Source organism: Episyrphus balteatus, chromosome 1 (genome assembly GCF_945859705.1).
Source record: "Episyrphus balteatus chromosome 1, idEpiBalt1.1, whole genome shotgun sequence".
Taxonomy (NCBI): domain Eukaryota; kingdom Metazoa; phylum Arthropoda; class Insecta; order Diptera; family Syrphidae; genus Episyrphus; species Episyrphus balteatus.
The window spans coordinates 126,554,364-126,571,408 of NC_079134.1; the positions used below are offsets into that span (position 1 = coordinate 126,554,364).

Consider the following 17,045-nt stretch of genomic DNA (forward strand, 5'->3'; position numbering starts at 1 on the left):
GCGAGGTGGTGATACATATTTCGCATATCATAATTCTCGTACTCTATATTGTATTGAGTTCTGTATCAATATTCTTCTTCTCCATTATCGACGATAATCTTGTTCTCGGATTGGACCAAAACTCTCAAACTTAGCTTCACATTACGGAACCACTTGGGTTCGCTGGGTCGACCTCAGAAAAAGTCAGCAGACCTCCCAGTGCTGTTCAATGTCTGATGTCAATTGAATGCAGTTGTCGTTGCATTTGTTTTCTCAATGAGTTTTTGGGCCTGCCTCTTTTTCGCGATTGTGTTGGACCTTCGTATGTTTCATATCGTTTTTTAAACTGGGTTCTCAGGGCTTCGGTGCTCTGGTTTTCTTCTTTGTATGAAAATGAAAATACCAGCTTCATTGGTCGGCTGTATTTTATCTAAGATGGTATATTTGACGTTTTGTACATTTTCCAACATTGTAAACCGTATGTAAGTACTGGGCAACAACTGCAGTATAGAGCTTTTCTTAGGGGGCATTTTTGGTCACAGAATATGTAGGCAGTTAGAAGTAGTAGTAGGATGGCGCCGTAAAAATTGGCAGATTGCTCCTGTAAAACTTAAGAATTGACGTGTAACCGTGGTTTGCTCCGATAAAACCGATGGTTTGCCCCAGGTCCAAAATCAAAGATTTGCCCCGATAAAATATACGGATTTCTCCGGCCAATTTAGAGACATCTCCTGTTAAAATCTACGTATTGCTCCGGCAATATCGAAGGGTTGTCTCGTAAAATCTACGGATTTCTCTGTTTTTATCAGTTCTCGAAACACTGTTTTCAAAAGAATATTCTGAGAGCACTGCAAACATTAAATCAAATAAATATTTGAATTTTATAAAAACGCAAGTTAAAAACACTAAAAAAAATAACTTTTCAATACAAATAATTAAATGTTCTTACAAAAAAAAAAAATACATACATAATTAAACAACATGAGGTCATATTGATGAACAAATAAATTTAATAGAAATAATACTAATATTAATAAATATTATTTATGAAAAAATATCTTAATAGGTACTATAAGAATATTTGAAAAAAAAAGAAATAATAATAAAAACATAAAAAATTCAAATAAATTTTGAAATTAAATTGTAATTTAATTAATTTTAAATTTTATTTTAATTTTTTTGTTTATATTCAATTAAGTGGAACTCGTCTAAATATCAATTATTAACTATTCTTATATAGTTATATAAAACAAAACAAAAAAAATATCTGGACAATATATACAATAAACTCTTTTTATTTATTGTCCATTTAAAAGAATTCAATATTAATTAATTACCATCTACCTAATATAATAAGGCATGAATTTTACTTATTTTTGTTCTCGTTTGGTTTATATTTTAAAATTATTCTTTAAATTTTCTTTTGATATTTTTTGTTTCTTAATCAAAATTCTAATTTAAATTTACTTAAAAATAATAAATAATACAAAAAACTAAAAATATCAACAATTTGTCTATTATAAAAATTTAAAATTTATTATTAATCAAAAATAAAATAATAAAAAAAACTTTGTAATTGAAATTTGTATTTTGTGTGAAATGAAATTAGGCAAATGGTAATTATTTATTAAAAAAACAAAATAAATATCTAAATACAATTTACATAAACTTTATTAAAAAAAAATAAATGTATTTGTTTATGGTTGGTTCTTATGTATTGAAACAAACATAAATTAAAAAAAAAAAAAAAACAAACAAATATTTATAAGATGAATGGAAATTCGATACAAAATAGTAATTTAAACATAAGAACTGACCATCTTTGTGTATTTTGAATAAATTAAAAAAAGAAAAAATAAACAACAAAATATATTTAAAAAACAACTATTTCATGTAAAATGTATTTAAATAAAAAAACAAACAAAAATATAAGACAAAAAAACCTTAATGTATATAAAATAATTTGCCAGGAGCCCCTCAAATATATCGACGGAAAATAATTTTATTTTTAACCCGCTATTTTTTTTCATTCAAATACAGAAGTTTCGGAAAAGCAAATGATTTTATAGGAGAACAATGTCTAAAGTTGAAAAATCAACACCATACAAAACATTTGATTTGTATTAATTTATGACTCCTATGTCATCTAAGATTTTCTTGGCTGATGCGTTTTTGATAATGTCCTTATGTGGTGAAGCGGTGGAGCCTACATATTGCACTACGTGTTTTTTAATGTCACGCGACACATTTAGGTCATTTTTTTTAGAATTCAGACTTCACAGTCATACTATAAAGAGCTCCTAACTATTTATAGATAAAATCCGTAAATATTATTAATATATCAATAAAAAAAAGGACCTGTAATAACTCACTTGGTTCGTCCCGATACGGCGTAATAATCCGCCACTGTTGATCAAAAATTGGTACAATAACCATTTACTAGTTGATTTTAAAGAGCGAGCCCTATCTAGTATTTTGTACCAAAGCCTCATGAAGTGGTTGAGTGTGTCTTTTTTTTTATAAAAGTCTGCCAATTTAACAGGAATGCAGCTTATCACTTTAATTTCTTTTTATTTTTTTAAATTCTAACTTTTGTTAGAATAACCAGATACTATCTGACTTTAAAGATCAAGCTAGTGCCGAGCCCTATCTAGTGTTTTGTACCAAAATCTTTATGAAGTGATTGGGAATCTCTTTCTTTTTTTGTTTAATAGTATGCATTAATTTAGCAGGACTGGTACACTCGGTACTTATTCGAGTATGTACTAAATTTTTTTACAATAACTAGATAATTGATTTTTAAAATCTACTAGTTCCGAGCCCTATCTAGTTCTTTGTATAGAATTAACGTAGAGTTATGTGAATTATTCACATAAACTGTATCATATTTCTTTTAATCTTCTAAAAGTATATTTCAGTTACCAGATACTAGCTTATTTCGAAGATGAGCTAGTGCAGAGCCCTATCTAGTAACAAATTAATAACACTAACGCTGAGTTAAGTGAATTCCTCATTTAATCTTATAAAGTGGGTGTCTTTTTTTTTACTCATAGTCCATATAAACTTGTCAGAACTATAGCTTAGCAGTTTTAGTATACTTCAAATCGATTTGAATAATAAATCATGATGCAACAATCAATCATAAGCTTATTTTGAAGACCTAGCTAAAATGGAGCCCTAACTGATATTTTGTACCAAATTTATAGAATTAGGTCGAGTTATGAGTATTCTTAACATATTCACTGGTGAAAGTGTGTTTAATTTATGTTTCCTAATATTTTATATCAACTTGGCAGACGAAGACTACACTTGGTACTGATTTTCGTATACTAAATGTTGGTACAACAACCAGATACTAGCTGATTTTACATATTTCTAAGTACCGAGCCCTATCTAGTATTTCGTACCAAAATCTTCATCAAGTGGCTAAGGGTGTCTTTTTTTTAGTAATAGTCAATTTGTTAGAATTGGTCTTAATTTGAGTACTAAATGTAAGAACAATAACCAGATACTAGCTGATTTTCAGAACTAGCTAATGCCGTGCCCTATCTAGGATATAGTACTAAAATGATTAAATTAACGTCGGAGTTGTGTTATTTTAATTCTTCAATAAATCTTCATCAAGCCACTCAGTGCGTCTTTTCTTTTTATTTTCTAATAGTTGTTGCCTCAATATAGCAAAATTAGATCTTAGTTTGTGGTTTTAGTACACTTTCTTCGGATTTTAAGGTACTATATGCCAATAAACTGATGCCTGCTGACTTTGTGGACCTAACTAGTACTGAGACGCATACAGTGTTTGTTTCAAAATTGTTATGAGTGTCTTTTTTATTCTATTTATAATCTGCATTCATTTTGTAGCACTTGAGCTCATTACTTCTAATGGTACTTCTTTTGATACAATAACCAGATTCTACTTGATTTTGAAGACTACTACGGAGCCCAAAATAATTCTTTGTACAAAATTGATGAAACTGAATTTTTCACTCAATATTTATCAAGTGTCTAAGAGTTTCTTTATTCTTTTTACTGATAGTCTTCAATTTTAAGAACTTAGATGGATACTAACTTATTTGATTACAAATTTTTGGTACAGTATCTATATATATTTTATATACTAGGTGATTTGGACCTTGCAAGTACGGAGCCCCATCCATTATTTTGTACCAAATTGGAACTCACGTCTGCTTATGGGAGTTGTGATCTTCTCAAGTGGCTCAGAGTGCCTGTCTTTTTGTTTCATAGTTTGTGTTAAGCTTTGTAGTTCATGCACTCGTGGTACCGATTTGAGTACTAAAATTTAGTACAATAACCAGATAATAGCTGATTATGAAAATCTACGGAGCCCAATATAGTGTTTTGTACCAAAATCTCCATGAAGTTATTGAGAGAGTCTTTTTTTCTAACTATCTGAATTAATTAGGTTAGAATAGAGCTTGTTACTTCTAAGGATAGTTCTTTTCATACAAAAACCAGATACTACCTGATTTTGTAGACTAATACGGAGCCCAAAAACTTAGTAAACTTGATAAATACAAGTAGCTAAGAGTGCCTTTATTTTGTTTTTATTAATAATCTAAAATTTGGTTCAGAAACTGGATACTAGCTTAGCTAGTGCCGAGTCCTATCTAGTATTTTGTACCGAATTAATGGAACTAGAAAAGTTATGTGAATTCTTCCGTAATTTTCTTCGTAAGTTTCATCAAAAGGCACAGTGTCTTTTTTTTATTTTCGAATAATTTTCCTCAATTTTGCGAAACTGGAGTACAGTTAGTATCGGTTGGGGTACTAACTTTTGGTGCAATAACTTGATACAAGCTGATTTTGAAGACCTAGTTAATACGGAGCCCTAACTATTACTTTGTTCCAAATTGTAGGTAAAAGTATCGGTTTTTTTTTAAGTGATAATCTGGATCAATTGACTGATTTTGAAAATTTGGATGGTGCCGAGCCCTATCTAGTGTTTTGTATCAATTTGATACAAATAATGTAGAGTAATGTAAATTTTTCTTATCATCTTTCTTAAGCAAGAAAAACTAGAACTTAGTAAACCTGTTACCGGTTTGAGTTACTAAAATATGGTGCAAACATATTAAAAACCTACTAAATACGGAGCCCCAACTAAAACTTTGTGCCAAATTGATAGAACTCGAGTTAGAGGTACAGATATTCGATTTATTCCCATCATCTATTTCATCAAGTGGCTGATTTTTTTTTTAATACGAGTTTCAGGTTACTTTAATAAAAATGTCTTCGCTTAACATTTCCTAGTATATTAGAAAATTATCAAACATTAAATAAAATCATTTTCCATCAATATTTTGAGGTATTTATTTTATATATGTTAAACAAAAAAAAATAATAATAATTCTTGGTTGATGTGTGTTGTAAGAATTAAAAAAAAAGAAAATGTTGTAAAATGAAAAAAAAAAAACTATTTCCATCAATGAACTGAAAAAAAATGAAACATATTTGGATATATTTTTAATATTAATTACTTAAGCCGAAAGTAACTCTCTCCTTTTATGATCTTATTTATTTAATGCCATTTAAAAAAGCTTGAAACACCGTCTGGGTGTATAGAATATTATTTTTAGTGAGTTACTTTTGAAACAAATACAAAAACAAAATCACACAATTTTGTTAAATAAGATATCACAAATTTACTTTTATTATTTCTATTTATAAAATACCTATACCTACATTATATAAAATAACACTGTATCAAGACAAAAAAAAAAGACTTAAGTAAAATTATATTCTATCTTTGCAATTAAAGTGGAAATAAAGATAAAACAAGTTTCGAAATGCTCTTACAAAAGGCAAACAAAATATGTATCCTTTTTTTATTTGATCAAATTAATGCCGAAAATTACATGATACTCATTAGTAAGGGGCATAGAAGAAATTTTCTTTAGACTGTTATACCATCAATAAGACCATACTTACAGGGAGGTATTTCCAGTTAAGGACGTCAAGTTGTTTGAGATTCCTTTCCAATCGGTTATACCTGTTTATATTTTTTTGAAAATCTTAAAAAAAAAAATTGTAATTGTTTTAGCTGAATGCATAGGCCTGTTCACTGCGATCTCATATCTGTTAACTAAAACTTGTTTCGGGTTTTTGATCCGCAAATATCTGCTTCTGAATGAAAAAAAAAAAAAAAATATTTTGATTCCAAATAATTCAACAACCCAAACTCCTACAAACTCTTGATTTTCAGTTATGAATAGAGTCTAAAGAGTCCTTTCTTTTGATGTCTCATTTGATGGATTTGGAGAAAATTTTTGAAAATTCTGAATTTTTAGACCCCTTGGATAATTTTCGGTCTCTGATCCGAAACTATCTGATTCCGAATGAAAAAAAAAAAATATTTCGATTGCAAATAATTCAACAACCCAAACTCCTACAAACTCTTGATTTTCAGTTAAGAATAGAGTCTAAAGAGTCCTTTCTTTTGATATCTCATTCGATGGATTTGGAGAAAATATTTGAAAATTTCGAATTTTTAGACAAGGGGTACCCCTTGGATAATTTTCAAAAATCCTAAAAAAATAAATTTATAATTTTTTTAGCTGTCCCAAGGTACCCCTTGGATAATTTTCGGTCTCTGATCCGAAACTATCTGATTCCGAATGAAAAAAAAAAAAAATATTTCGATTGCAAATAATTCAACAACCCAAACTCCTACAAACTCTTGATTTTCAGTTAAGAATAGAGTCTAAAGAGTCCTTTCTTTTGATATCTCATTCGATGGATTTGGAGAAAATATTTGAAAATTTCGAATTTTTAGACAAGGGGTACCCCTTGGATAATTTTCAAAAATCCTAAAAAAATAAATTTATAATTTTTTTAGCTGTCCCAAGGTACCCCTTGAATAATTTTCGGTCTCTGATCCGAAACTATCTGATTCCGAATGAAAAAAAAAAAAATATTTCGATTGCAAATAATTCAACAACCCAAACTCCTACAAACTCTTGATTTTCAGTTAAGAATAGAGTCTAAAGAGTCCTTTCTTTTGATATCTCATTCGATGGATTTGGAGAAAATATTTGAAAATTTCGAATTTTTAGACCCCTTGGATAATTTTCGGTCTCTGATCCGAAACTATCTGATTCCGAATGAAAAAAAAAAAATATTTCGATTGCAAATAATTCAACAACCCAAACTCCTACAAACTCTTGATTTTCAGTTATGAATAGAGTCTAAAGAGTCCTTTCTTTTGATGTCTCATTTGATGGATTTGGAGAAAATTTTTGAAAATTCTGAATTTTTAGACCCCTTGGATAATTTTCGGTCTCTGATCCGAAACTATCTGATTCCGAATGAAAAAAAAAAATATTTCGATTGCAAATAATTCAACAACCCAAACTCCTACAAACTCTTGATTTTCAGTTAAGAATAGAGTCTAAAGAGTCCTTTCTTTTGATATCTCATTCGATGGATTTGGAGAAAATATTTGAAAATTTCGAATTTTTAGACAAGGGGTACCCCTTGGATAATTTTCAAAAATCCTAAAAAAATAAATTTATAATTTTTTTAGCTGTCCCAAGGTACCCCTTGGATAATTTTCGGTCTCTGATCCGAAACTATCTGATTCCGAATGAAAAAAAAAAAAATATTTCGATTGCAAATAATTCAACAACCCAAACTCCTACAAACTCTTGATTTTCAGTTAAGAATAGAGTCTAAAGAGTCCTTTCTTTTGATATCTCATTCGATGGATTTGGAGAAAATATTTGAAAATTTCGAATTTTTAGACAAGGGGTACCCCTTGGATAATTTTCAAAAATCCTAAAAAAATAAATTTATAATTTTTTTAGCTGTCCCAAGGTACCCCTTGAATAATTTTCGGTCTCTGATCCGAAACTATCTGATTCCGAATGAAAAAAAAAAAATATTTCGATTGCAAATAATTCAACAACCCAAACTCCTACAAACTCTTGATTTTCAGTTAAGAATAGAGTCTAAAGAGTCCTTTCTTTTGATATCTCATTCGATGGATTTGGAGAAAATATTTGAAAATTTCGAATTTTTAGACCCCTTGGATAATTTTCGGTCTCTGATCCGAAACTATCTGATTCCGAATGAAAAAAAAAAAATATTTCGATTGCAAATAATTCAACAACCCAAACTCCTACAAACTCTTGATTTTCAGTTATGAATAGAGTCTAAAGAGTCCTTTCTTTTGATGTCTCATTTGATGGATTTGGAGAAAATTTTTGAAAATTCTGAATTTTTAGACCCCTTGGATAATTTTCGGTCTCTGATCCGAAACTATCTGATTCCGAATGAAAAAAAAAAATATTTCGATTGCAAATAATTCAACAACCCAAACTCCTACAAACTCTTGATTTTCAGTTAAGAATAGAGTCTAAAGAGTCCTTTCTTTTGATATCTCATTCGATGGATTTGGAGAAAATATTTGAAAATTTCGAATTTTTAGACAAGGGGTACCCCTTGGATAATTTTCAAAAATCCTAAAAAAATAAATTTATAATTTTTTTAGCTGTCCCAAGGTACCCCTTGGATAATTTTCGGTCTCTGATCCGAAACTATCTGATTCCGAATGAAAAAAAAAAAAATATTTCGATTGCAAATAATTCAACAACCCAAACTCCTACAAACTCTTGATTTTCAGTTAAGAATAGAGTCTAAAGAGTCCTTTCTTTTGATATCTCATTCGATGGATTTGGAGAAAATATTTGAAAATTTCGAATTTTTAGACAAGGGGTACCCCTTGGATAATTTTCAAAAATCCTAAAAAAATAAATTTATAATTTTTTTAGCTGAATGCATAGGCCTGTTCACTGCGATCTCATATCTGTTAACCAAAACTTGTTTCGGGTTTTTGATCCGCAAATATCTGCTTCTGAATGAAAAAAAAAATATTTTGATTCCAAATAATTCAACAACCCAAACTCCTACAAACTCTTGATTTTCAGTTATGAATAGAGTCTAAAGAGTCCTTTCTTTTGATGTCTCATTCGATGGATTTGGAGAAAATATTTGAAAATTTTGAATTTTTAGACAAGGATAATTTTCGAAAATCCTAAAAAATAAATTTATAATTTTTTTAGCTTAATGCATAGGCCTGTTCACTGCGATCTCATATCTGTTAACCAAAACTTGTTTCGGGTTTTTGATCCGAAAATATCTGTTTCCGAATGAAAAAAATATATTTCGATTGCAAATAATTCAACAACATAAACTCCTACAAACTCTTGATTTTCAGTTATGAAAAGAGTCTAAAGAGTCCTTTCTTTTGATGTCTCATTCGATGGATTTGGAGAACATTTTTGAAAATTCCGAATTTTTAGACAAGGATAATTTTGGATTATCTTCGAAAATCTTAATAAAAAAAAATTTAATTTTTTTAACTGAATGCATAGGCCTGTTCACTGCAATCTCATATCTGTTAACCAAAACTTGTTTCGGGTCTTTGATCCGAAAATATCTTCTCCGAATGAAAAAAAAAATATTTCGATTGCAAATAATTCAACAACCCGAACTCCTACAAACTCTTGGTTTTCAGTTATGTATGAATAGAGTCTAAAGAGTCTTTTCTTTTGATGTCTTTTTTTGAAAATTCCTAATATTTAGACAAGGAGTAAACCCCTTGGTTAATTTCCGAAAATCTTAAAAAAAAAAATTTTAATTTTTTTAGCTGAATGCATAGGCCTGTTCACTGTGATCTCATATCTGCTATCGTATTTTCCGACGAATTGACTGGTTAAATTAGCGTATGAGACTAGCGAGGCAAAATGTGTAAGTACTACAAATACAAACTTGTACCGTTAATTGGTAAATGTCTCTGTCATTTTATTTCAACTTTAATAATTTTCCCAATTTATTTTTAAATCGAATCATTCTATAAAAGCTGAAACACAATCACGCTTTGCCGTCGATTTTGACAACTGCGAAAAGTTCAACTATAGGAAATCTGTGTATCCTCACACAATGACGCTTTTCTTACGTACGCTTTTTTTGACAAACGTAAGGAAACGTAAGAAAGCGAGCAAAAGTTCAACCAGACTGAACTTTTGCTCGCTTTCTGACATTTAACAGACATAGTTACAGTCACCCACATTATTATTGCGCCAAATGTGAATAAAAAAAATAAATTATTGCAAAACTATGTGTGTTTTTTTAATTTCTCTATATAGATTTTGCACAAAAAAACGACATCGAGATATTTTAAATCAAAACAATTTACGTATTAAAAACAAAAAAAAATTAATGATGTTTTAGACTGAGTTTTATTGTTAAAAACAATATATTTTGATTGGTTTTGTTTTTATAACTATAGGATTAAAGAATAAACAAATTTCTATGCATTTTTTAAACACATTAATATCCTTTTTCATTTTTCCACAATTAAATCAAGATAAAGACTTGGCCCAATAATTTTGTGAGTGACTGTGTTTTTTTTATTTGACAGCAGATTTTATGTTGCAATCAGCTGTTCAAAGTCAAAGTGACAGAAGCGCGCTTTGAGGATTTCTCAACGTAACGCAACGAAGCGACGCCCTAAAGCGTGATTGTGTTTCAGCTTTAACGATCATCTATCCATATACGTTACGTTACGTTCTGTTAAGATTTCCAAAAATAATCAAAACGAACAGTTCCAAAAATAAAATTAATGACGTCATTATCCAAACGTCAAATACATGTCACTTTGTCGTTGGTTTTTTTCACTACACAAAAAAAAAAAAAAAAACAACCAGAAATAAAAATAAAAAACCCAAAAAGAAAAAAATAAACGTCTTTAAACAACTACAGTGACGAATATTTTTATTTTGGAATTACCAACAGGGTTTTTCATTGTTTTCTTTGTGTTGTCTTCATAAACCAATTCCAATTTAACCATGAAAAAGATCCCGCTTCTATCGAATTTATTCTCACGTTCCCGCTCCAATGCTGGAACTCTTGAAACAGATGCTCTACCTGTTGATGATCCACCCGAATCCAGAAGTAGACAACATAGTTTAAACAATGGCTCATTGAATTCGGGTGACTTTAATGCAGCCCTCCAATTGCACAATCAAATGGCTGAAAGTTCAGATCTAACTGTAGCACGAACTAATTCGAATAATCAAGTTGTTGAGGCATCCAACAATGGAATTCCACAAACTACAATAACAAACAATCAAATGGCTGTTCAAAACACACAAGGGCAAGTTGTAATGCAATTCTCCAATGTTAATGGCTTGCAATTTGGATCGAATTATACATTTAATAGTGGGAAATTAGAACAAACATTGTCACCTGAAAGTTCTTCTGCAAAACCAGCGCCAAATAATGGCCGACTGAGACGAACAAGGACAATCGAAGCAATGATGAAGTCTACGGAAGAACTTGACCATAAAATGATGGTTGTTATATCGACGCATTTGGGAGAAGGCTGGAAAAATGTTTTGAGAGATCTTGGCTACACGGACGGACAAATTGAACAGTCTATTATTGACAATCAGATTCAAGGTGGCGTCAAGGAGGTGAGAATGAACTTGAATGAATAGGGTTATCAAAGGTTATTCTTGTTTTGAAATTTAATTTTTAGCAAAAAAAAACAGCTTGTGAGTTTCTTCATTTGTTGTTACGAAATAAATACATTTTTTTTTTTTTTTTGTTAATTATTTCCAGGAAGTTTTTTATCTTATGTTTGAAGAAATAAAGATTTGCCAATTAATAGGTTGACGTTTGTTAAAGTACATACAAATCTCATTAACAATTAGCTGGAAATCTATTTTTATAGCAAGAACATACGGCAAACTTTTGATTAGTCTTTTATTATAGACTAGAAGACTCCATCCGTTGTTGGATAGTGAAAAGTTCTTAGTATATTTTATTATGCTTTGGAATTGTGCGAATAAATTTTAAAAGATAAATATTAGACTGGGCCAAAAAAATAAAATATTTTTTTTTTTTGAAAGTTACTTCGAAAATCTTGTTCAGGATGATGAAAAAAAAATTGGTGAAAATTTGAGCCGTTAAAAATAATTTTAAGAGGTTATCATCGGTGTTTTTTATTTTTATACATGATATGATGTGTTACAACAGAACAGAGAATTAAATTTCCTATAAGAATCTGTCGTGGTTTTATTTTTCTATTCACTTATTTGCTCATCACAAAATTCCAAAGTGAAACAGTCAAATTGAAAAAACACTTCGATTTAAAAAGCTTAATTACTCGAATACGGCTCGCCTGACGAAAATTTTCAATTAGATCTTTTTTGTAGGAAATTTAATTTTATATAAGAAAAAATGAACAGAAATTTTTTTTACTTTGATCGTCTAGCAGTTATGTTGTAACACATCATATCATGTATAAAAATAAAAAACACCGATGATAGACCTCTTAAAATTATTTTTAACGGCTCAAATTTTCACCAAATTTTTTTTTCATCATCCTGAACAAGATTTTCGAAGTAAGTTTCAAAAAAAAAAAATATTTTATTTTTTTGGCCCAGTCTAATAAATATAAATAAATAAAGATAGAAACTGTAGGTAGACTATAATAGCAAACTGATGATTAAATAAACATAAAATGTGGGCAATGATATCTTGCTTCTTCCTTCTACTAATAGACCAGGGTCGATAATTTTTGAAACCAAAAAAAAAATCATAGTAGGATGAAACCCATTGGAAAAGGATGTGAAAATGATAAAAATGAAAGGAAAAATAAATTAAGGGCGAACCAAGTTCGGGAAGTGGGTGGGTTGAGTTTTTAATGGTAAAAATTGGTATATCTCGATTTCCGGCAAAACTACAAATCCTATAGAAAAAAGTTGTGTGGCAAAGTTGTAGGTAATAAAAAGATCTACAACTTTTGTATCAACAATTTTTTCACATAACCTCGAAATTTATGTGAAAAATTCAAAAAACAGAGTTTTTGGTTTTTTATTTTTATCTTTTTCAAAAACAAAAATTTTTCTACGAAATTTGGTGAAAACTTACCTTATTATATCCCAAATACACTGTAATTTATTTGATTTAAAATATTATTTTTTGTTTACTTTATTTTGACTTAATACCAAAAAAACACCCTAATTTTCAATCGAAAATTCACTTGTCAAAATATCAGCTTTTTTCAAAAAGTCGGTGGGCATTTCGTTCGTTAAAATGTCTATTTTGTGATGGTGTAAAAAAAATTTACATAAGTATACTATAGAACATGTTCTCGTAAAATTCAAAAAATGAAAAAAACTTGAATTCGAAAAAAAATTTTTATCATTGTTTACAATTTTGGCCTATTTATTCAAATTTACACTTTAATTACTCAAAAAATGGATTTCATGTAATATTGATAAATCTTACGTAGGATGGGTTTCATCCTACTATGATTTTTTTGTACTTTTTAATGTTTTTGAAGGCATCGGCACTGGTCTATAACTATTCTATACCTATGCTATCAAAATACAATTTTTTTTTTTTGAGAGATTAAATAAACAAATCGTTTGGAGCAAAAAGTTTTTGTTTTCTTTGCAAGAAGACCTATTTCAGTAAGTTTGTTCAACCACCACCAAATCGAAGCATTAATTTAGTGAATCGACTCATGCTTTCTAAGGAATTCCAATTTAAATCACAGCACACAAAATATACCTGTAGCAAAAATCGAGTTCGACTCCGGTGCTTTTATCTTAATGGACTTCTGAAAGTATTCTGATATTTTTACTTGCGATATAGGTACTTTATATCAAGTTATGCATTCGTACAAAAAAAAGTTGAAATAACATTATTTCATGACATAACGATGATAGAGAATGCCAAAAAAGTGGGTCCCGGAAGTCCGTCTGTCTGTCAGTCTGTCTGTCTTTCTGTATAAGGAACTAGAGCCTAAACGGATGGACCGATTGAGTCCAAACTTGCTGTGTAGCCGTTTTTGGAGACTCTCCAGAGGGGTTTTTGGAATTAATTTTTTTGGGACCAAAAATAACGGTACCTGTCATACAAAAATGTTGGAAAAGTTTAATTTCACGAAAACGGCTCCAACGATTTTGTTAAAAAAATTAAAATGTTAGTTTTTAAACAAGGTCTATCTTTTGAAGAAAAATTTTTGAAAATCATTATTAACGGTACCTGCCATAGGACCGCTTTTTTCGAATCAAATTTTCTGCAAAACTGCTTATTATATTTTAAGGAATTTTTTTTATACAAAAGCATTTATATACTTTAAATATAAGCCAAAAATCAAATTTTGAAAAAAATAATTTTTGGATTTAAAAAAAACAACGGGACATTGAATTTTTTTGAAATTTTGTTTTTAGATGTTGATTAGTGATTTCTACAAAATGGCATACCAATTTTATTTTAAAACTTTTTTTTCAAAAAATTATTTATAAAAAATTAGTTTTTTAAAAAACGGCTCTAACGATTTTGAATTTTTTTTCTTAAAATGCACCTTTATATTTCAAATAAAACTGCGTACTTGTTTTGTGGGCCGATTTCATTTCATTTCATTTTTTTGAAAAATGAATTTTATTTGTTTTTTTTGTTTTTGTTTTTATATACCTACATTTCCCAAGTTTTTATATAAAAAGACTTAAAAACTTAAGCAACTTGAACTCTAAGAGCAAGTTCGTGCGACCCAGTCGTGCATTTTATTTTTTTTCATTAGTGATATAGGAAATACAAATCGCGAAGCCACGTTTTTCATAAAATCGAATTTTATGATTTTTCGAAATCATTGGAATTGATTAATTCAATTCACTACGTATAATTTATTACTTATCCTTAGTTGTCTCTCGAATTAATTCTGATCATATACTTGAGTCATCCATGGAAAAAACGAAATCGGGAAGGAAATTTAGATTTTTTAATTAACATAGTAATGCTCATTACTTCATTTGAATGAGGGTTTTTGTTAGTAAATTTTCCTTTGTCTATAATTTAATCAATTTCTCACTTTAAAACATGTATATAAAATTAATATTAGTAAGGTAGGATAGAACCATATCTATGTAAATTGTGCAATTCAGCCATTTTGTAATGAAAAAATATGTATACGTTTTTTCGCTAAAATAAAGATAAGGTAATGTTAATTAGAACCCTAATTTGTCCAATATTGATATCATTCTAAGAAGGGATTTTAAGGTTATCAAAAAGAATAAGTCAATTCAGACATAGCCGTATTTAGGGGAGGGTTTGTTGTTTACGAGGTTACCTAACCTAATCAAGTCACTAAAATACTGTAAATCTCCCTTAAAGTCTCTACCAATTTTGTATCATTAAAGAAGCTTTCAATGAAGTTTTTGATAAGGTCCATTTCAACGTTTTGTAAGAAACTTTTCACAGCTGTGTAACTTTTTTTGTACGCCTACATAAATGAGTTTTTACCTCTTTGATCATTTCCTAAAGCACCATGTTAACACTTTAAAATGGCCTTTTAGAAACGCTTTAAATAACACAAGTTATATTTATGCAAGGTTTTTGGTGCCGAGACTAAACTAAACTTTCCCAAAGGGTTTTGGTGTGCTGAGCTCGAAGCCGAAGTCAGAAAAATTCGATCACATCTCGTTTTTAAAATAATACCCATAAATCTGTTTAAATCTTTCCGATATCTTTTCAACAGTCCGAGATATCTTCAATTGCTTGGCTTATTATGCTACCATCTATGTTAATGTTTTTTAATCCAGTAGACGGATTAAAACGTACGACATACAGAAGCAAAGATATTGGCTTGGAAGTAAAATATCCCAAAAAATTCATTTTTGTGAATAACTCCGCTAAAAAGAATGATCAGGTGGTGAGAAATTGGGTTTAAGCCTTTTAAATACACCCCTATCGATCCATGAAATAAAAACTGACAGTGCCTCTGTGCGCAAGGTTAGGCCCTTTTTTCCGACGCTTTGACTGTAGTATAAGAATGGTTAAATTTTATTTCTTCAAACAAATTTTCTCGCTATCGCTCACAATTTATATGAACCAACTTATCAAACTTTGTACCTATTCAAAATAGATATGCCACTGAATATTCGGCTGTTTTATATTCGGTATATTTTTAAATTCGTTTACGGAAAGCAGAGGTATTTTAAAATTTTAACTACGAATTGCTCTCCTTAAAAATGTTTTAAAGTTTTGCAAGTTTTTCGTTTCGTGGCAGTTCTAATGACCAATTGCTTTAGCGAAATTAAGAATCGACTGCAGTTATAGTATATAGAATATGTGACTAATAGTGCATTATTTCTGTTGCAATTACTTTTAATTAAAAAAAAAATAACCATGTTTATTTATTTTTTTGTATAGGTCATATATCAGTTATTGCTCGGTTGGACTAATAATGCAGAAGAAGGTGAAGCTACTCTTGGATTAATAACTCAAATTCTTTGGAAATCCAACCATCGGGAGTGTGTGCAAAAAATGAAAGAAGTATGGAAATTGACTAATTCGCAACAAACCACTTAAATCTGAATTAAAACTGGAATTCAAAAGAAATTCCAGCAAAACATATAAACTTAACGCTGTGAAAAAGTGTGCTCTAAACTGCAAATACTTTCGAAAAAAGTAAAAACTGGCATTTTATCATTTTTTTTAGAGAACATTTTTATTTAAACTGTTCTACTTTTGTTTGTTCAATTTTTTAAAATTATTGTGTTATTTTAACTAAAATGTTGTCAAATTCCTAAATCCAGATAATATTTTTTTTTTATATTGTTAATTATATTCTGTAAGAAAAAGATACGAAAATATATATTTTTCATACAAAGAAATGGAACATATTATTATTTTTGTTGTTGTAATTACGACGTAGATCCTATTTTTTTTATGGAAGTTGTTGCTCTTGTAGATCAGATTAAGAAAAAAATGAGACGCAATTTATGAACTTTTGATTCAATTTATTCAACCCTCCTTAAAAAAATTGATTTAACTTTCGCAAAGGAGACCATTTCGAAGTTTTCAATTGAACTGTTATATCATTTTTTTCGAGCTATAAATAAGTCAGCCTTAAAGTGGGGCTTGAAGCAAGGTTAAGTACGGACAGTCGCAAACAAATATGTTCAAAATTGTAAGCTGAATTCCAGATTAAGGGCCAATTTTTCAATAGTCACATAAACCTCAGTTTAGTT

The 17,045-nt window shown here is 29.4% G+C and overlaps 2 protein-coding genes across 2 annotated transcripts in view; one reads left to right on the forward strand and one right to left on the reverse strand.

The window, feature by feature from the left end:
• The window catches only part of LOC129906842 (elongation factor Tu), a 153,674-nt gene that overhangs the window by 32,858 nt on the left and 103,771 nt on the right, over window positions 1–17,045 (reverse strand). The gene's annotated exons all lie outside the window — the stretch shown is intronic.
• Window positions 10,693–16,688, forward strand: LOC129906847 (protein immune deficiency). The gene is made up of 2 exons (XM_055982799.1): window positions 10,693–11,474; window positions 16,225–16,688. Exons 1-2 carry the CDS (start codon window positions 10,848–10,850, stop codon window positions 16,381–16,383), a joined length of 786 nt encoding a protein of 261 aa, XP_055838774.1. The 5' UTR covers window positions 10,693–10,847; the 3' UTR covers window positions 16,384–16,688.

What these genes read in the sequence shown, in the direction of transcription:
- LOC129906847 (XM_055982799.1), top strand. Translation starts at nt 10,848, where the DNA reads ATGAAAAAGATCCCGCTTCTATCGAATTTATTCTCACGTTCCCGCTCC. An exon ending in TTCAAGGTGGCGTCAAGGAG is followed by an intron (nt 11,475 to 16,224) that starts GTGAGAATGAAC and finishes TTTTTTGTATAG; the next exon opens with GTCATATATCAGTTATTGCT.